The sequence below is a fragment of the Brachionichthys hirsutus genome, chromosome 7 (assembly GCF_040956055.1).
Source record: "Brachionichthys hirsutus isolate HB-005 chromosome 7, CSIRO-AGI_Bhir_v1, whole genome shotgun sequence".
In the NCBI taxonomy this organism is placed as follows: domain Eukaryota; kingdom Metazoa; phylum Chordata; class Actinopteri; order Lophiiformes; family Brachionichthyidae; genus Brachionichthys; species Brachionichthys hirsutus.
In genome coordinates this window covers 14,516,574-14,537,235 of record NC_090903.1, presented here as the reverse complement: position 1 = coordinate 14,537,235, position 20,662 = coordinate 14,516,574, and the positions used below count along the sequence as shown (strand labels likewise).

The window sequence follows — 20,662 nt, the reverse complement described above, 5'->3', positions numbered from 1 at the left end:
TCCCAACTGGTCCACCGCTGCACATGTGTATGCCGTGCAGAGAGGCGTGTGTCGTTTGTGATCGACACACACACGCACGAGTCGAATCGATTCTTCGAGTCTTAGTCGGGCAGGACTCCGATTGTCGGGTTACAGGTTCTTTGTTTCAGTCGGACGCCCGACCGCGCGTCTGTTGTTTGACTACGACGCGAGACTAGAGTGTGTCCAGTACGGCTACTGGCACCTCTACAGGAGCTCCAGAGGGACATTTAAAGGTGACACTCAGACGTGTACGTGCTCAGAGCCCTGGTTATCTCTGGGATGGGGACAGATATTGTCCCGATCAGGATACGGACTTCCACGTTGGATGTTTCTCCAGCTTCAGCTGGTGATTCGGCGAGGACATCAGCGATGACGGCGCTCTACGCCGCCTTTGGAGCGCCCTTCGGTTTTACACCTTGACTGAGTCAGAGTGAGAAACACCGACAGATACTCTGCCTCAGGAACACCGGCAGGAATGTAGCCGGAATTCCAGCAAGACATGATTGAAATGCTGGAACGTCTTGAACAGACCTTTGTGTGCTGCTTTGAGGACGTCTGCCTCTTCCTGTCCTCTCTTTATCTGTCCTATACCTTCATTCCTTTTCTTCCGCCCTGCGGGTCACTATCCCAGGTTGCTACGGGTGAGAGGCGGGGTACACCCCGAATGCGTCGCCAGCACATTGCAGGGCCACACAGAGACAGACAACCACACACACACACACACACACACACACACTCATACACTATGGGCAATTTGGAAAAATCAATCAACCTAAATGGCACGTTTTTTGGGGGGGAGGTTGGAGGAAACAGGATAAAATCCACCAGGACACAGGAAGCACATACAAACTCCACACAGATAGGATTTGAACCTGGTACCTTCTTGCTGCGAGGTGACAGCACTAACCACTACCCCACCGTCCTGTACCGATAATCACAATTCTGATACTGCTGTATTTTTTGTGCAAAATCCAACAAATGGTTTATGATTTGCTGCTCCAATGACAACAATCTGGGGGCAGTTAGGGGTTTGGTGCCTTGCTCAAGGGTTCCACAATCCATGCTGCGGTCCAGGCTGGTCTTGAACCAGCCCCCCTCCGGTGTTCTCTGATTCCCAAGCGTTTTTGCTCCAGTTAAAATGAATGGAATTTAATGACCGGGATTAAAAAAAAAAAACATTTCTCTCATAATCTGAGCCCTTTGGATAATCTAAACTTTAAAAAGAATGAAAATAATCTGTACAAGCAATCTTCTTCATCGCCCCGGTGCAACTCAATAAGGCAGCGCGTGGCGACAATGACATTAGTGAGCACGCTGGACGCCGTGAGGTGGCCGAAGTCTTCACATTCCTGAGAGGACGACCACCAAATGGGCCTGATGCTGAGTAGAGCAGCATGTGTGACATCTCTGACAGACGCACCACACACACACACACACACACACCCACACACACACTCAAAGTGGTCCCAAGATAAATCTGAGAGGTCCCGGGACGATTAAAGGGAACATTTTTCTCCCAGCTCTCTGTGACTATTGGCTGCGCCGGTCCCGGCTTCTGCTGCAGTAGATCCGTAGGAACAAGAGAAAGTGGGCAATTTTAAAGCGCTCCATCGTTCAGTGAATTTATGGCTCAGACGAGACGACTGGGTAAAGTCTTTTCTCTGTTTATGCCGTTCCGAAAGCGGCGGAGCTGTGCCGAGTCGCAGGCACAGACTGTCAGATTTAATGTCAAACGGTGTGGAGACGTGAGAGCAGAACCCGGAGGCAGGTTGGGGTTAAGTGGAACGAGCAGGAGTCGAGGGTGGGAACGATCAGGCAGTGAGCAAGAAGGAAAATCAATTGGAAAAGCAGAGAGTAATACAGGGTCTTGCAGGAATTTCTTCTTAGAGGAAAAGGGGGAAAAAAACAGGCTGGTGGAAAAGGGAGACGCGGCATCGTGTTCGGTGCTGTTGTGTTTCTTTCGGGTCCCCTTCTTCAAAGGGACGCTGGCCCTGATGGCTTTACCATACGCTGCTCTGGGGGTTAGAGCTGGAGCACGACATTGCGCAGTACCTGCAGAAGTGGAGGAGCTGCAGGGAGCGGGGCTCGCGGACCGGGCTTCAGCTCCAGCGTGGCACTCCAGGTGAACCTGCAGACGCGCGGCCTGAGCCCGAACCATCGGCGCTCCGCTGGACGGAGGCCGCGTTCAAAATGAGCCGAGAGACGGCACGGTGCGACATCTGCAGCGGAGAACTTGAGATTCTCAGATCAGGACTACACGGCTTAAACGGCCAAAAAAATTAGCTGCGTCCAAGTTGGGTGTTTTGTTTTGCACCAGTTCGTAATCCGACATTGTCTCCGTAGCTGCGATCTTCAACATTCGGAGCTCTTTCTTCACACAACTAGCTCAAGCTAACATCAGATTCTAGCGCTGGATACTGAAAATGAAATAGACGGAAAGACAATCTGCGTCAGAATTCTCTGCAACCTTGACCTCTGACCCCTGCACGGTGCAGTGCCCCCACAAGATCTCCTCCCGAATCACCCATCCAAGTCTTCCTATTTTATACCACATATGTAGAAATATTTTCCTCTCCCTGCTGATGCCATGTTTGGTCACCAGTCCACAATTAGAGGCCCCCCCGGTGGAATGCTGTTTGGTGGTACTGGGACGTCTAAAGGGGCAACGGGGCTACGGGTTTGGCGAGAGAAGACAAGACTGTCAGTCAGATGCGTTATCTTAGCTCCGAACTGTCGGTGAGGCTGTCACCCCTGGGTGGCGACAGAGGAGGTCGCTCATATCTGAGGGAGGCTGATAACCCCAACGACCCACGGAGCAGAGACCCTCGCTGTCCATTTAGACAGACTGACAGCACATGGACCCCCCATCCCCGCCCCCGCCCCCCCAAACCACACACCTTCTCATCTTTCTCTTCTTTTCAGCGTGGGAGCGCTCAGATCGGATGGAGGTCTGCATCCGACGATAAACACTTCACAGTAGTTTACAAAAACGGTTACAATCCCAGAGTAAAATATTCCTCCGTTATCTGGATCCACATTGCTGCAGCCCAAACTTTCATATTCTGCTTTCAGACGTCTTTGCGAATCTGGGGATCATCCCCCCCCCCCCACCTGAGAGCGATCCGGATAGCCGTCTGGTTACAAAAGAAATCTGGATTTTCCCATTTACCGGTCCTTATAATGGAGGTTTTTTCGAAAAATTATCTCTTGCAAAATATGCAATCAATTCACTCACCAAAAATCACAGACATAAAGGGGTTCGATATGAACTATCATGAAAAATGTCTTCTGGATCTGATCCAGAATGAAGTAAGGAAAAAATATTACATTTTAATATTAAAATCCATTTATGTATTCAAGAATCAGTTAAAAATACACATCAACTCTGATTCACTTTTACTCTTCATGTTTGGTGTATAAAGATACTAAGAACAATCTAGAACCTTTTGATGATGATCCAGATCACCATGTGGACGGTGTAGATCTAATTAGGAAGGGAACGAGCTGCTTGGCGGAGGTCTGCGCTCTCTGTGCGCTTGTCTGGTTTCGATCCGTATCGTCCAACCCTCTTGTTCTAATTTGGACCGTGATGTCTCTTCACCCTCCGAGAACATCATGGAAGACCTTCTGTGTGTTCCTGCTTATCAGCAGACTGAAATAGCTGCCAGCGCTAACGTGGAGCTCCGTCTGACACCCGGCCTGCCTGACCTCCGCATGGGATGAACATGAGGTATTGATCAGTCAGCCTCACCGACCTCTGACGCCTCTGAGGTAAAGTCACCTGGAAACCACGGCTTGATGATGTGTAACAGCGCTAACCCCCTCGCCACCACGACGGCCTTTGTTTTAAATGCAGACACTTTGAAAAGGAAATTAGCGTGAAAACAAAAAATGCCTCTATTTTAGAATCCATATTCCTGCTGCACAAGGTCAAAGTTCAGTATCTGCACAAAACATGCTGCGGTACAACAATGACACTCACACACACGCACGCACGCACTCACACACACACTTTTTATTAGTGTAAATTAAATTAATGGAACTTCAACGCAGTAGTGATGTTTTAAGATTTCTTTACTTGGTCTCTTTCCTGTTGGCTAATGTTTTTGTGTGTGCGTGTGTGTCCGTGTGTGCGTGTGTGTGTGTGTGTGTGTGTGTGTGTGTTGGGGGTGGGAGCGGGCCGTACCAGTTGATACATCTGATGTGAAATGAGTTGGTTCTCTGGCAGGAGCTGTCGCTGGAATAGCAGGGGGGTCCTTATCAATCAACCCCCCCAGCTGCCAATCAAATCCCCTCACCATGGCAACAAGGGCCCAGATATCTACAGAGCTGTCAGCTCTCTCTCTCCCCCTGAGGTTTGATTTAGAAAGGGACGACACCAGCGACACGAAGAATGAAACGTTCCATGGTGATAAAATGAGTGAATCAGCAATGTTCTATGAGGAAGTAATCAATGAAGGTGATTGGCCCCCCTGAGGTTTGTAGAGTTATACTTTGGCTTAGAGTATTGATTAAACACCATTTAATATAGGAGCTGAAACAAATGATGGATGGAGGGATGGCGTACAGCGTCCATGAGAAGCAGCTGGAAGCCCGTTTAAGGTGGGAGAGGTGCACCTGTGCTGTGCCCCGCCCTCTTTAAAGGATACAAAAGCTAAATGGGAGGGGCTGTGTTTTCCCAGCATTGAGATGGCAGCGGAGGGTGTGTGTGTGTGTGTGTGTGCGAGGTGTATTGTTCGTGGCATTTTCAGCAGTTATCAGCTAAATATTGTCGAGTAAAAGAAGAAAAATCTATTTTATATATTTTAAAAACATAAAATAGGTTCAAAATGTAAACTCAGACATCAGGATGAACCAGAAATGATGCAAATGTAAAAGGAGAGCAATATGGTCTGTTTTCCTTTCTCTCTCTCTCTCTGTCCTCCATCATGCGACCAGTGACACCGCTCCACAGCCACACTGGGAGAACTGGTCAGCTTTGTTAGCGGTAGCAGAATGAATATGTAAAGAAGAGCTCATAAATAGAGAGCTGAAAGACACCCAGCTGAGGCTGCTCTGGCCTCCAGTCACACACACACACACACACACAGACAACACACACACACACACACACACACACAAGCAGCACTCAATCAATGGTCTGTAAGGGAAATAGTTGTTAACAGATCAATCAACTGTAGGATAAGACCGACCGAGCAACAATCCATCTATCGCTGAAGCTTTATGCTAATCACGTCCAACACACTCACACACACACACAGCTACTGCTCCCGGGTCACTGAGATGATAAGTATTAAATACTCCGGATCCATGTTCACATTTCGCTGAAGAAAGTTATTTATATTTTCACTGAGGAAGTAAAATTTTCAAAACTGAGACAAATAAATAAAATCCAACAAAATCCCCTCAGAGTCCTTTCCAGTTCGTGGGAGCCGTGAAAATGTTTTGTTTAAATTTCTTTTTTAAATTCAAGTTTTCTCTGAAAATAAACACTACTGCTGGATAAAAATAAATCAATAAAAGATTGTGATTCTAGACTTCATTTCATCTGACTGGTTTATACGGCAGAAACCATCTTAATCTCATTGTAAATCCACTATGCAATGACAATAAAGGCTTTCTATTCTATTCAGGGACCAGGAGCAGCAGTGGAACGACCTTCCACACCTAATGTGGTGGCCGTCACTGAATACTGCAGGCTTTAGCATTTAAAATCACATTACATCTTAATTTCTGTCACTCGACTGGGAAAAGCAACAACATGAATTTCGGGTCTGTTTGCATCAGCACACAACAGGTGCAGTCGTAAGAAGTCTCGGTCGAAGACTTGCAGGCCTTTGAATCAGCAATACACAAAAAGCGTGGAGGTGTGGAGAGCAGACATGCAGATATTTCACTAATGCGTGACTGATGTGTTTATTCATGCTAATTCAGAGGAGAAAAAAGAGTTGGTTTAGCGCTCTCGCGTAGAAATTCCCAACATGTCTATATTCGCAGCTGAGTTTGAGTCGATATGAGGCCGATAGTGACAGTGGTATTTTCCACTTTCACAAAAATGTTTCTGCTAACACAGGTTAGCAAACCGTTTAGCCCCTGCGTCCTGCGCGGCGCCTTAGTAGCTAGCAACAGGTGCTGTTACCAAATACTCGTGACATATCTGCTACTATGCTCGTATATCTAGCTACAATTCATTTTCATATCTTAAATGCGCAGCTCATGACTTTAATCTTGCATCGATAGCCTCTCAGACATTTGTGCTATGGATGCTAACGCTTCAGCTATACTCTCGCAGCATTCAGTCGTCTGTCCATTCGCTTGATGGTTTGTCTGCAGGATTGCACAAAAACTACTGGAGGGATTAGCACGAAACTCGGCGAAACGCGGCTCCATGTGTGCCTTCGCTCGCCACCGGTTGTGCTGCTCTGGTTAAAGAAGCTACCTTCAGTTAAATCTGTCATGTTTTGTTGGAAAGTTTCATTATTATTAGGATAATAAGTTAAGTGCAGCTAAATCTTAATGCTTTTAGTGACAACATTTGTGCAGCTTCACGTCCGACTAGCTAACGCATTTAAATGCTAATACACATCTCTTAAACAGCTAACTCAATCCAGTCTGTTCGGTTAATCCCTGCATGCACTATATGGTAACCTAACCACTATTAACACCCCATCAAACCGCCATTGAGCTCCAAAACCCAAAGAGCTGATAGCATTTTTACACCCTGGCTCGAGTCCCCAGCTCAGCCAATCGGACGAGCTCCCGGAGAAGCTGCTATTGTTATCCTTCGTGTATTAGCCACCATAAAGCGCCTTCATTGGGCCCAATAGACCCACTGTGGGATCCCAGGGACCAAACACAAGGGCCTCAACTGGGAAACAGTTGCATTGTTATTCGCAGAAGCAGACACTCTCCCTTTTGAGCGCCGCTGGGGGATCCGCTATTACAGGTAGTTGCGAACTGTCGCTTCTTGTTGAGATGAGGGCCGGTTGCACAATGACCTGCTCCTGGGCACAATGACTTCAAATAGGTTTTAAGGTAAACTGCCTCTCCACAACAGAGGGCCTCGGGCCCGTCAAGTCACAGACACGGAGGCCCGCCTTGTGTATTGGGTCGTGTATTGGTGATTTGTTGTTTTCGGGCTTTGGGGATCGTAAATGAACAGCGATAACATCTCTGTGTCATGTTTGCCGGTGAAAGGACGGTGAATGGAGGACGGCCGCTGTGACGCTGTTGTGAGGCTGCAGAGCAATAATGTTGTGATCAAAAAGAGACGGATGTGCAGGAGGCCGGCCCGGTCGGAGCATCTGGACAGACACACAGCCGTAAAGATGGGCTGTTGCTGAATTGTGTTGTCTGTCCTCCACCTGCTGTGGGAAGGGGGACAAACTAGAGGTGGCTGTACCACCAGTGCCATCTAGCGGATGTTTCTAGTTAGTGCAGTCTGGGATTCTTGACATGATTATATTGTGCTTGTCTCAAGGACATTTTTGCTGCATGTGACTCCTTCCTTCAGAGATGTGGGAGGATGGACCTGAGGACCGGAGCGCTGCTCTGGGACCAGCCCAGATGCTTATTGGCCCTCTACATTAGCATTGTAGCATCTGTGGCCATGTCTGTAGCCCCAGGACAAGGTGGTGGTGATTAACATTTAAAAACAGGCCCGGGACACACCCTCTCCCACCTCACCACTCACTCCCAAATCTCCCCCCCCCCCTCCCATCTCAGATACACTCATAAATACCAGGAAACCAGTAAGTCCACCGCTGATACAACACACTACATGTACTCTGGACTCTGGTTATACTGGGACAGTGGAAAAGAATGTTGGGATTTGTCATCAGTGGGTAAAAAGAAGATCTGGGAAATGAATTTGACTGGAAGTGTCTTTTATTGGCTCCGAATAATAATCAGATAGAGTGATTGTAACTATGTTCAGCAAAGTTTTGAGTATAATCCCCCCAAAAAAGGTCCAGCTTGCTGAGTCCAAGTGAGATGCTGTCTGGTTAGCATGTACATATCAAACAGGATGGACCAGAGCAGGTACCAAACAGCTCCTTAATTCCCATGATCACCTGAGGCTCAGCTAAGGCCCACAAGAACAGCTATCAAACTCCAGCGATCTCTGATCAGTACCACCGTAGCCATTCATCTTCCTCAGCTTTAGCGTGTCCACGTGGACCAGGCCCTGGTTCTCCAGGACCACCTTACTCTTGGAGAACATCTGGCTAATCTCCATGAAAGTCTTGTTCTTGGTCTCTGGGATCACGACGTAGATGTAGGCGGCCACGGAAAGACAGACGGCGGCAAAGACCAAGTAGCAGAACGAACCCGCTGACTTCTGATGTCCGGACGCGACAAAGGTTGAGGGATTGTCAGAAGGATGGAGAAATGAGGAGAGAACCATTAAAGTGAGTCTGAATGTTTGTCCTCTAGAATTTACATGCAAGTGCAAATGATCAATGGCTTGCGTTTCATGCTGGGGGAACTTGGTTGGATACATGTTATGTCTCATTCTCAATGAATGAGAGAAAAGAGACGCTTTGAATGTCTCACCTGCAGGAAGGGGAAGACAAAGCCAACGGTAAAGTTGGACAGCCAGTTGAGGGATCCTCCTACGATGTAGGCCGCCGGGCGGTGCGACTGTTTAAACAGCTCTGCTGTGATCAGGAAGGGAATTCCAGCTGGAACAGGATCGAAACAAAACAACACCTGAGATGATCCGCCGGCATCACGGTGACATCCTCGACGCTCGTATCACACACACACTGTATGTGTGATGCGTTTAACACTGTAGAATTATGATCACCTCAATCGCCCGAAATAATCATCACAGATTTCTAAATAGAAAACTTGAGATGCAGCCACAACATTCATATAAACATACACATAAATAAACAACCCGACACTGTAAATATAGAACCGACCTCTAGAGGGCGACATTTAACTGCTAATAATTGTAGCTAATAGTTGCTGTGGAAGGTTTCAGGTGATCCTCACCTGGACCGATGCAGAAACCGGCGATGATGCCGACGACGCAGCAGACGCTGATGTAGCGCATGAACGACAGGTGAGTCTGCAGGGAGAAGAGACGGCGCTTAATGAGGGCCCGGAGGCCACACACACGCACGCGCACACACGCACACACACACACCTGTAAATATAAGGCGAGGGTGATTCCAGCGCCGCAGATGCCCATCGTGGTGAAACCCCCGATCATGAGAGGCTTCCTGCCCAACCTCTCTATGGTGAAGCACTAGAGAACAACAAACACATGTTCAATAAACACAAGGCAGAGAAACCAACAACCAGCAATGCATCCTTCCGCCATCCTTCCACCATCCTTCCACCATCCTTCCACCATCCTTCCACCTTACTACTGGACTTTCGTCCTCCCCAACACCAGCCCCTCTCATGTCCTCCCTCACTACGTCCATGTATCTTCTCCTGGGTCGTCCTCTAGCCCTGTTCCCTGGCAGCTCCATCCTCAGCATCCTTCTACCGATATAGTCCCCATCCCTCCTCTGGACATGTCCAAACCATCAAAGTCTGTCCTCTCTGACCTTGCATCCAGAACGTCTAACCTTCACTGTCCCTCTTATTGTCTCATTTCTAATCCTGTCCAACCTGGTCACTCCCAAGAAGAACCTCAGCATCTTCATCTCCTCCACTTTTAGCTCCGCCTCCTGTCTAAGTCGTCCATCATGGCTGTCCTCACCACTGTCTTGTAGACCCTTCCCTTCGTCCTCGCTGACACTCTTCTATCACAGAGCACACCTGATACTTCCCTCCACCTGTTCCAGCCTGCCTGCACACAATTCTTCACCTCCTTTTCACATTCTCTCCATCACTCTGCACTGTTGACCCGAGATACCTGAAGTCCTCTACATTTATTAGGTCCAAACTTCCTTCCACCTTCTCCTTCATAAAAGGGCCTAATTATTGTGGGATGTATTGATGTATTTAATTCGATTGGCTACTTCTGTGTGAAAAGTCCATTTTATTCTCCACTACAGTAAAACGTTTTAGTCTGTCACACCAGCATCGTGTCATTGAGACTAGAACGCTGAAACCAGGCCCCTTCTTTAAAATCAATGTGCATCTTGAATGCGCTTGTAATCAGAATTCATGTTGACATCCGATCATGTGTGACATAATACATTAAAAGTTTCTTATCAACTAAAATGTTTAATTAACCTCCCTCTAAAGTTTCCCAAACTGAAATAAGAAATAGATGAAAGAAAAGCCAATAAAGCTAAGCAACAAAACAGGGACACAAATCTTTGTGGTTGTTTTTCTCTTCTGGATAAAGACAAAATCAACCCAAATTTATTTCTGACTAATGAATCAGGAATGCGTCTTTAACGCCGGTCCAAGTCCTGCAGCTCCAGGAGGACGGAGGGGGCGTGGTCACACTCTGATTGGCTGAAAGGGGGAAAGGGGCAAGCTGTTCTCAGTCATAGTCATTTTACTCCCACCCCGATGAGTCCAGCGATGATCTCTATGACTCCTGTTCCCGCCGTGGTGTACTGGACCTCTGAGCTCAGGATGCCCGCGTTCTCAAAGATGTCATTGGTGTAGAACCAGATCTGTGGTGGAGAAAGGAGCACAGAAAGGTCAATTTAATTTGCACCGAGTCACAGTTATCTGTAGATGTTCCCCTGAAACAACAGGTCTGGACTCGGCTCTTTATTCTACGGAGACCCAACAGACAGCACATGGAGGCTCGAATCAGAATCAAGTCAGCGGGAGGTTGTGTCTGGCTCTAGCGTGCTCTGCGTTGAACCGAGACACAGTTCATGCAGCCGGAGCTAACCACAGCGCTAACGCTAACGAACTAGGAGGCATCAGTGTGCCGGTTGGCCCGGGGGCCTAAGGTGAGCCCTTCCTCTCAAGAATGCTGCCCTGAGAAGAGAACTAGGGGTGTAAAACTATAAATGAGGAGCCAGAAATGTTGGTCTTGGAGGGGGGGTGGGGGTGGGGGGGGTGCACAGGTGGTTCGACTTTACCACAGAGCAGCCGTTAGCTCACATTCAATTCAATTCAATTTGAGGCTTCGGGGGAGCAGGAGGAGCACAGGAGGTGTATTAACCAGAGACAGCAGACGGAGGCAGTTAGAGGATCACCTAGAAGCACGCACACACGCACACGCACACACGCACACACACACGCACACACACGCACACACACACACACGGGAGCCTTGCCAAAGCTTGCCACCTGTCACGCGCACTTCAGACTCAGCATCACCTCCAGCATCCTACGTCACGGCGATCATCCTCGTCATCACCGAGACACTCTGAACATCAGTGTAATCACAGCGCTCACCTTCATCATCATCATCATCCTCATCATCACCGAGACACTCTGAACATCAGTGTAATCACAGCGCTCACCTTCATCCTCATCATCACCGAGACACTCTGAACATCAGTGTAATCACAGTGCTCACCTTCATCATCATCATCCTCATCACCACCGAGACACTCTGAACATCAGTGTAATCACAGCGCTCACCTTCATCATCATCATCCTCATCATCACCGAGACACTCTGAACATCAGTGTAATCACAGCGCTCACCTTCATCATCATCATCCTCATCATCACCGAGACACTCTGAACATCAGTGTAATCACAGCGCTCACCTTCATCATCATCATCATCATCACCGAGACACTCTGAACATCAGTGTAATCACAGCGCTCACCTTCATCATCATCATCCTCATCATCACCGAGACACTCTGAACATCAGTGTAATCACAGCGCTCACCTTCATCATCATCATCATCATCACCGAGACACTCTGAACATCAGTGTAATCACAGCGCTCACCTTCATCATCATCATCATCATCACCGAGACACTCTGAACATCAGTGTAATCACAGCGCTCACCTTCATCATCATCATCCTCATCATCACCGAGACACTCTGAACATCAGTGTAATCACAGCGCTCACCTTTATCATCATCATCATCATCATCATCATTCAAATTGTTTCACATATATCCCTAAATCACGAATCCCCATTCTCCTCATCACCATTAACATAATCAATACCATATGATTGGCAGCATAATCAACAAACTGCCCCGCCCTGCCCCACCCCGCCCTGACCCGCCCTGACCCGCCCCGCCCTGCCCCGCCTTGCCCTGACCCGCCCCGCCCTCATGTACAGTCATCTGGTCTTATTTGTGGAAAATGAGCTTGTCGTCTCAGATCGTCATCATAAAAATGAACACAAAACATGTAACATGTGTGACGTGCCATCGCGTGCGTCCCTTCATCTTCACCACCGGTGCTGTTGCCTTCGCCCTCCTCATCCTCATCCTCAGCCCTCGGTTTGTGCGTGCTTCAGCACTGCTCTACTTTGTTAAGTTCAAGCTAATTAGCAGCTAAAAATACAGCCTGGAGAAGGGTGTGCTTATGAGTTCAGCTCCAGTGCTTACAGCGTGCACTTTCTGGCCCGGTTGCCCCGGTAATCATTTGAATAATTAATGACTCTCCGGGGCAAGATAAGCGAGAGAATTTGGCTAATCATATCAGCAAAAAAATGATGACATCAGCGTCGGTCTTTATTCATGAGGCCACACGAGGCTTGTAAAACAATGAGGGATCATTTAGGCCCATTTTCATCTCCGTGTCTTTGTCTAATAAGCGATATCAATCAGGGGAGGGGGCGGTCGAAGCAGGGCGAGTGGTCGGGGTGGAAATGAAGCGTTGGCGAGGGCGATGGACGTGAACGGGAGGATTTAGGATCTCATTTCAGCGTTTACTGAAGAAACACAGATTATTGAAACAAACTTTCATCTCCAGCTTGGCTTCTCTTTAGCCCCTCTTCAGCGTTACTCCTGGACATTTTTGTCCATTTCAGAAATTCAAAACTCCCCCACAAGAGTTGATCTTTCGGTGAGGAATTAATTCTGGATAGAATTTCGAAATGTCAAAATCTCAATTTTCATCCTGAAATCCCATAATTTGACCGTGTAATCCATGGCTAACCTATCCATGACCCTTTGGACAGAAGGTCATTTTTTCTAGAAATTGTCCAACAAAAGGTCACAGAGGGGTGATTTCTTTCGGGGGGGGGGGGGGGGGGGTGACTTAAATTGTAATTAAATGTGAAAATCCATAATTTGATCCTGTGGACCTTTTTGTCCACTTGAAGGTTCATGGATCAGAAAAAAATGCATGAAAGTGTCAAATTATGGATTTTAATGCTGAAAGTTTGGATTTTCAAATTTAACCCTGAATTAGACTCCTTTGCCTGTGACCTTTTGCTGGACTTGGAAACTCATTCATTCACTTTCTGAACCGCATTCGGCTTGCAAAAGTTTTGTGTAGAATTCCCAGTTATCGCTGCAGAACTAGAAATCCGTGAATTCCACTAACGTATTTGTTAGCGACACACCGGAAGGACCTCGGAGTCTTTTCCTTTGTGCTGAACAGACTAGTATATAAGACATACCCCCCCCCCCCCCCCCGGCGCTCTGGGAGTCCTTACAGCATCGATTCCAGACAGCTGCATGCCCATGTTGATGACCACCACACTCAGGACCTGCCAGCGGACCGAGCTATCCAGCAGCAGCCTCCACACCGACAGCGTCTCCGCCGACGACAGGGAGCGCTGCTCCTCCTGCATCTCTTCGATCTCGGCCTGGATGTTGCACATGGATCTGTACCGCTTCAGGGCTGCGAGACACGGAAGACGCGGGAAGCTAGGAAGGTTCTAAAGAGGTCACGCTTTCACCCGCGTCTCAGCGACACTGACCTGTAATGGTGGCGTGGACGTTGTTCTTTTCAATCAGCAGGTATCGGGGGCTCTCCGGGAACCATGGCAACAGCATCAACTGGATGAAGGTGGGTACCACCACCACAGAGAGGAAGAGAGGCCAGTACTCTTCCTGTAGCGGTCACAGCACATGCTGGACTGATGACCTCATGAAAGCGGTGATGTCATTGTGTCTGTGGTCGATGGCCGCTTGACCCCCTACCTTCCCCAGCAGCTCACTCAGGCCGAGGACTTGGGCGAGGAAGACTCCGATTCCAATAAAAATACTTGGCACAAGACCCAGGAAGCCTCGCAGGTTCTTCGGCGCGATCTCACCCAGGTACATCGGCACGACGCTGAGAGAGATGCCTGCAGCGGAAGACGAGCGGATTAACCACAAACTGGGATTAACCAACCCGAGCGGAGACTAGAGAACCAGGGCCAGGCAACATGTGAATGCGTGGGACTTGTGTGTTCAAGTTCACTCGTTAGACGAAATGCGTTAGATGCGTTCAGCGTTTGAAAAGGCGATGTCATCACGTGATTCTGACAGCGTTGTCATTACGATGCTGATTCTGATATCGTCCATGAACGGAACCTGACCGCTCATCCGGAAGAGCACCAGTGAGGCCTAGCATTGTGTGTGTGTGTGTGTGTGCGTGTGCGCGTGTGTGCGTGTACCTGAGTGGATCCCTGTGATGAAGCGGCCGCAGATGACCATCTCAGGTGAATTACAAATCCTGCTAAAGCCCATGAGTGAGCCAGCGATGAACACCAGCCCTGTTGTGTTGACCACTGTTCCTTTCCTGAAAGCACACACACACACACACACGCACGCGCAGCAGGCAGACATGAATTTACACATAAACATGTGGCTTATAAAAACCACGAGGATAACTTTTACACGCTGAAATGATTTGTGCCTACGTGAGTCCAGATTAAACATAAAACGCCATGATAGGCTCACAAGGTTAGTCGTGAGCCGCGATTGGCCGTAAAACGCTGCATGGACGGGAATATAAATTGCTGGCTTTCATTTGCATTGAAATGTTTATGCGCTAGCGTCGCATAAAACGGTGGAGCTGAAGGGAGCTCTGGGTTTAAAAGAACTTTATTCTTGCACCCCGAGGACGCGTCTAAAGGGCAGAGGGGACGTGATGACGCCGGGACAGTCTGGAGGACAAGGTGGCGCCAAAGGAGGGGCTAGAAGCACAAGTGTGTGCATGATCTTTTAATGTCGGAAATGCAAAGGATTTGAACCCAGGACCTTCTCATAGTTCATCATAGAGTGTGACATTGCTGTTAGCTTTCAAACTTCGTGCTCTTAAAGGCCGACGGCTCGACTCTCCTGGCCGCAAACGTCTCACCTGCCGAATCGGGTGACCAGCATGCCCACGACGAGGGAGCCCAGCAGACCCCCAATGGCGAAGACGGACACGGTGAGGGAGTACATGACGGTCAGGTCCTCTTGGCTGAGTCCGGTTCCTTTACGAATCAGCACCGTCCTGTTGTAAAACGCCTTTATGTACTGCGAGACAAAGAGAAATCGTGAATTCATAATCCCAGACACAGGGATTTAGTCCCGTTTGAAGCGATCCCAGAGCATTCCTTCCCGATGGGAGAGGAAACGTTGCTCATGCGTCTCAAATATTCCAGTCACAAGACCAACGTCTTCACTCTGTCAGATTCCGGAAAGTCCTCCGACCACAGCAGGAAGAAATATCTCAGGAAGTTCTTTTGTTTTTATTTTTATGGATAAAAATATCACGATGCACAGTTTGATCCCATTAAATATTGATATTGGATCAGGCAGAACAACACATTCCACACTCCGGAATGAAAACACTCCATTCCCGGTCCTAATTTTTAACTCTTGCGGCCTTCGGGAGTCTCTCAGTTGATGATCCCACCCTGGCTTTCAATGCGTGTGTGTGTGTGTGTGTGTGTGTGTGTGTGTGTCTTACCACCGAGGGGGAGTTGACCACAGCCAGATTGTAGCCATAAAGCATGGAGCTGCCAAAGGAAGTGAGGAACGCCACCGCCAACAAGGAGCCGGTCAGCTGCTGCAGCGATGGAGGGAGACGTTTCAGGACGTGAAAGTCTTTCATTCCACAGGACAGCCGGGAGGAGAATCCCGAAACGGACGAGGCAATAGAGACTCTCCGTGATAAAGGCTGACTCCCAAGTGCTTCTTCGTCTTTTCACCGCGTCCTACAACGCGACATCACCGGCGGTATCCTCAAAGTACTTCTTCACATTTTTTTGTGTGAATATTCAGTTAAATTAGGAAACCAGAAGCTTTTTTTGGAAACAAAGCAAACGGAAAAAGTTGGCCCGCCGATTCTAAGAAAGACGCAAACATTTTATCTCAAGAGGGAATGCTGTCCGGTTGAGGAAGGAATATTCATCCTAAGTTTAAAATGTGAGTTTAAAGTGTGAGGGAACCCTTGAATTGGGAAACACAAGATCAGTATTTATAGAAAGCTGATCGGTATAGGTCCAGTTATTGAGATAAGGAAGCACCTGATCCAAGCTAACACGGAAGGTGCGAGAGAATTCTGCATCTCTTTACCTGAATTAAATTCGTGCCAGGAGGAAGAAAGTAAACAAACATTATGACGTAACAGCGATTCACAAACACGATCCTCACACAAGTAATCATCTCAATTATTGACAGATCGTGCGCTTCTGATGTTTCAGTGGGGTTTTCTTTTGGGTTTGGGTATTTTGTTGTCTTTGTTGGACGTACGATTATTAATCACCTTGACGACAAACGTGGGACGGCCTCTCATCCACAGAAACTTTCCTTCGCTTTGCAGGATAAAACATTTTAGACAATTCCTCCAATTTCTCAAACGACGATGTGAAATAAAATCCGATGTCGAGGGCGTTGCTATCCTCTTGGCTCATAAGTAAGTTATAGACTCAGTGAACAGCCGCTCTCATGATAATTATAGGTTTATTATCTTTGGTTAAGAATCAGGATTTACATTGAAAGACATGATCATTTCTATTCCACTGCACAAAAACAATTAATTTAACTGATGTTTTAAAAAAGAAAACTTCAGTCGATCGTCGATTCACACAAGTCTGAAAGGTGGTTCTAAACCCTGTTAGCTTCAGGTCCTCTGTAGGGCGAGTTCTGCTGACAGGCCCGGTTCTGGATCTGAACACATTCAAACCAAACAGCGCCGACTTACCGATGTGATTTTCCCTGATGGTGGAATTAAAATCTCCTCAGCCATTTGAGATCGCTATCCTCGAATCCCAGACAGCAAAGAGTGGAATGCTTTCTCTCTCTATGCTACAGATGAGCTCATGGTGGGAGCGGCGGCGGCGGCGGGTGGAACCGGGATCCAGGAGGGTATCGTGGGCCAGAACCTGTGCAGCGTACGCTCTGCAGGGCAGCAGTCCACAGGCCTCTGATAACAAGCACGCAAAGTGTCATCACATGACAGGCAGCAGCGTGATAGACGGAGAGAACGGACTGCTGGAAGCAATTAGCTCTAACTGAATTTAGAGAGAGAGAGAGAGAGGGGAGAGAGAGGAGAGAAGAGAAGAGAAGAGAAGAGAAGAGAAGAGAAGAGAAGAGAAGAGGGGAGATGACCTTTGACCTCGGCCCAATTCCGCATTTAAATAGAAACCACCATGATCACGACGATGCATATCTACTCCTCAACAAATCAACTCAACCGCCGGGAGAATGCAGCGTTTCTTCCTTGTGCTCCCTCGTTCACAGGGTAACGGCAGCGGAGGGGGGTAGTCTGCCTGGTCACTGGGTAACAGCAGCGGAGGGGGGTAGTCTGCCTGGTCACTGGGTAACAGCAGCGGAGGGGGGTAGTCTGCCTGGTCACTGGGTAACGGCAGCGGAGGGGGGTAGTCTGCCTGATCACAGGGTAACGGCAGCGGAGGGGGGTAGTCTGCCTAATCACAGGGTAACAGGCCCCCCCCCACTGCCTCTGGTGAGGTTGCTGTGTTTGTGGTGTGGGCGTGGCTACGAGAGCCTTGGCAGAACACGAGGCACACCTGTTGCTCATTCTGCCCCGTTACCATCCTGCTCCCTCGGCCCTCACCTGCTGCCGGCCCGGCGCCAGATTACGCTTTCATCGCCGCCTTCTCTTAGTCTGAGTCTTCTGGTGTCAGCGTAGCGGAACTTCAGGTCTTTTTGTTCCATTTCTCCGGTGCCTGCCCGCCAGCTATTGAGTCAGTTGTCTTGTCATTGTTTGCTTCATGTTATTTTCCCAGCTAACAGTTGTTTTAGTTATTGTTTTAGGCCCAGTTTTCTTTTTATTATCACTGTTTTTTGATGCCTGATATTCATTCATTCATTCATTTTCCGAACCGCTTAGTCAGTTACCGGGTCACGGGTCGTGCTGGAGACTATCCCAGCAGTCACCGGGCAGGAGGCGGGGGGGGGGGACACACCCTGGACAAGCTGCCAGTTGCCCCCCAAGGGTGGAACTGTTTGTTTCAAAACATGCACCTCTTTGGCCTCATTCAAAACGGCCCTAAAAATTCACCTTTCAGGGGGGCAGAAACGGAGATAGTCATCCAGATCCCCCCCCCCCTTTTTTTGTCCACCTACATTGTACACAATATGTGTCTTTTTAATTTATTGTTATTTTGAATCAATTGAGTAATTTAATATTAGTTTTATTGGTATTGTTAAATGTCGATGATTTATGTACGAAGGACTTTCAACGGAAACAAGGAGCAGATAGATATATAAATAGATAGAGAGATAGATACAGGTACCAGTAACTGTAATAACAGTATTACTGGGCCCTCATCCCTCTCTCAGCGCTGGTCCACTGACGCTCTCCCAGCATGTCGCCAGACGGTCATTAGGGGGAGGGGCCAGCTGCCAGAAAGGAAATGGATGGCTCTCATTTGTTCTCATTATTATCGTAACAGCCATAATGCTCAGACAGACACACACACACCGCTCGCTGTCAGCGCCATGAAACCGTCCCATTAGTTATGCTGCGAGACAGCCTGTGTGTGTGTGTGTGTGCGTGTGTGTGTGGTGATATATCATTATTCCTGCAGTATGGAGAAGCAGTGTGAGGGAGCTGCCTAACACACGCACACACACGCGTTGCGTTTGGTCAACTTGCTGAAATCATTTCAGAACTGCCTGCTGGGTGATCTGTGGCATTCAGCGTCTACACAGACCCACACGGGCCACACAGGTAACAGGTGAGATGCCGGTTGAGTCCATTGCTGCCCCGAGTACCGGCAAAAAGTTCCAATGGGGGTCTAAATGTTGAAGACGTACAACCGATAGGAATTAAATCATGAACAAGATTAAATGACCTGACGGGGTAGAAATAACACATCACAGTTTTATAATGTTAATTATATTTCTCCACAATAATGTTCAGGGTGTTTAAAACAGCCACACGACTCTACAGGTGGAGCCTACCTGTGAGCGTGTTTGTTTTGCTGTACAGACTCATCCCACAGAGACATGAATCGTCCATGAATGGCATACACTCCCACTGGTTGTGTACTGTAGCGTTGATGTTCATGAATACATCCTCAAGAGGGCAGCAAAGATAACGTGTGTCTGGACCATCTTTGATCACAATGTGTCAGCTTCAATGTCTGTGTCTGTGTGTGTGTGTGTGTGTGTGTGTGTGTGTATCATTAACAGTGGGAGGATCCTGCATTTAACCAGGCTACTCCCTGATCACACACACACACACACACACACACACACAAACACGACGTGATTTAAAGTGCAAGAAGCATAGGCTGCAGAGAGAACAATCTAACTGTTGTGATTGTGGAAGTAAATTGGGTCGTTAACATGTAAGAGCTAACAATGCACTGAAAATAATTGTTCTTAGTGCGTGTGTGTGTGTGTGTGTGTGTGTGTGTGCGTGCGTGCGCGCTTGCCTGCCAGTGGCAGGTAGCTGTTGTTGTAATCCTATTACAGGAGCAATTTGTTTAGGCGCTTCTCATAATGCAGCCGTTTCTCTATAAGCTGCGGCGGCAGCAACGGCTCTGAGTCGGGGCAAACGACAGGTTTGGAGGCCTCCCGATTCTCGCATCCATCCACTCCATCACTGACCGTCGTCGCCACGTCAATGTGCATGTAATACACCTGAATCCAGATTATATATCTCGGGTCTCGCTGCCACTTTGAGGGAGCGATCGTAGATTATTCAGGTTTGGGTCTTCTGTTATTCATAATATATTTATGAGGCGTTATGTGTTCGGCTAGTGATTGATTAATGCCGACTTCCAACCTCAAGCAAAGAAGACTTTTGTCCCCAGATTATACATGATTATGCATTAAAAACTCTTCCAGCATGTAGCAATGCTGATAATAAACTATAAACAGTGAGAGATGTTCTTATTTGAAAAAACAAAATAGCTATACCCCCAATAAACTTTGTCATTGCTCTCTGGGAGACTGATGCAGCATCTTTAAATGAGGTATCCAGTCATGGGCCTTATTTTGAGTCTGCAGTTACTGCTGCGGCCTGAAGGGGGAGACATATTTGTCACATTGCAAGTTGCCAGGATCCTGTTATAATCACTTATAAGATATTGAGCACCTGTTGTGATTGGATGAATAAAATGCTCCTTTTCTTTGATATGCTGCACTGTTTGGGAGTAATGCTACTCACATAGTTAACAGGATGAGGGCCGGATCAGCCGTGGGCTGTCCACAACCCACCAGGAGGTCATTTATCAATGTATTCATCAAGCAATGGGTCATTACCGACAGATTAGTGGAAGGAATCACAGGGAATGATGTGGAAACATAGCACTGGTGAGATTAATGATAAGTGCGCTAGCATAGCCCAACAGTGATGATTTGTTTTTTTGCATTAGCCACATGCTAGCATGCAGCATTG

General features: G+C 47.9%; 1 protein-coding gene across 1 annotated transcript; it reads right to left on the bottom strand.

Moving 5' to 3' along the window:
• Positions 1 to 8,104: 8,104 nt before the first annotated feature.
• slc2a15a (solute carrier family 2 member 15a) lies at positions 8,105 to 17,038 on the bottom strand. The gene is made up of 12 exons (XM_068741113.1): positions 16,994 to 17,038; positions 15,758 to 15,856; positions 15,161 to 15,321; positions 14,475 to 14,599; positions 14,017 to 14,162; positions 13,794 to 13,926; positions 13,527 to 13,714; positions 10,497 to 10,607; positions 9,173 to 9,274; positions 9,019 to 9,094; positions 8,575 to 8,702; positions 8,105 to 8,359 (listed from the first exon to the last, which is right to left on the bottom strand). Exons 1-12 carry the CDS (start codon positions 17,036 to 17,038, stop codon positions 8,105 to 8,107), a joined length of 1,569 nt encoding a protein of 522 aa, XP_068597214.1.
• Between the last annotated feature and the right edge of the window lie 3,624 nt (positions 17,039 to 20,662).

What these genes read in the sequence shown, in the direction of transcription:
- slc2a15a (XM_068741113.1), bottom strand. Translation starts at nt 17,038, where the DNA reads ATGGCTGAGGAGATTTTAATTCCACCATCAGGGAAAATCACATCG. An exon ending in TGAGTGAGCTGCTGGGGAAG is followed by an intron (nt 13,927 to 14,016) that starts GTAGGGGGTCAA and finishes TGACCGCTACAG; the next exon opens with GAAGAGTACTGGCCTCTCTT. An exon ending in TCATCGCTGGACTCATCGGG is followed by an intron (nt 9,275 to 10,496) that starts GTGGGAGTAAAA and finishes GTTGTTCTCTAG; the next exon opens with TGCTTCACCATAGAGAGGTT.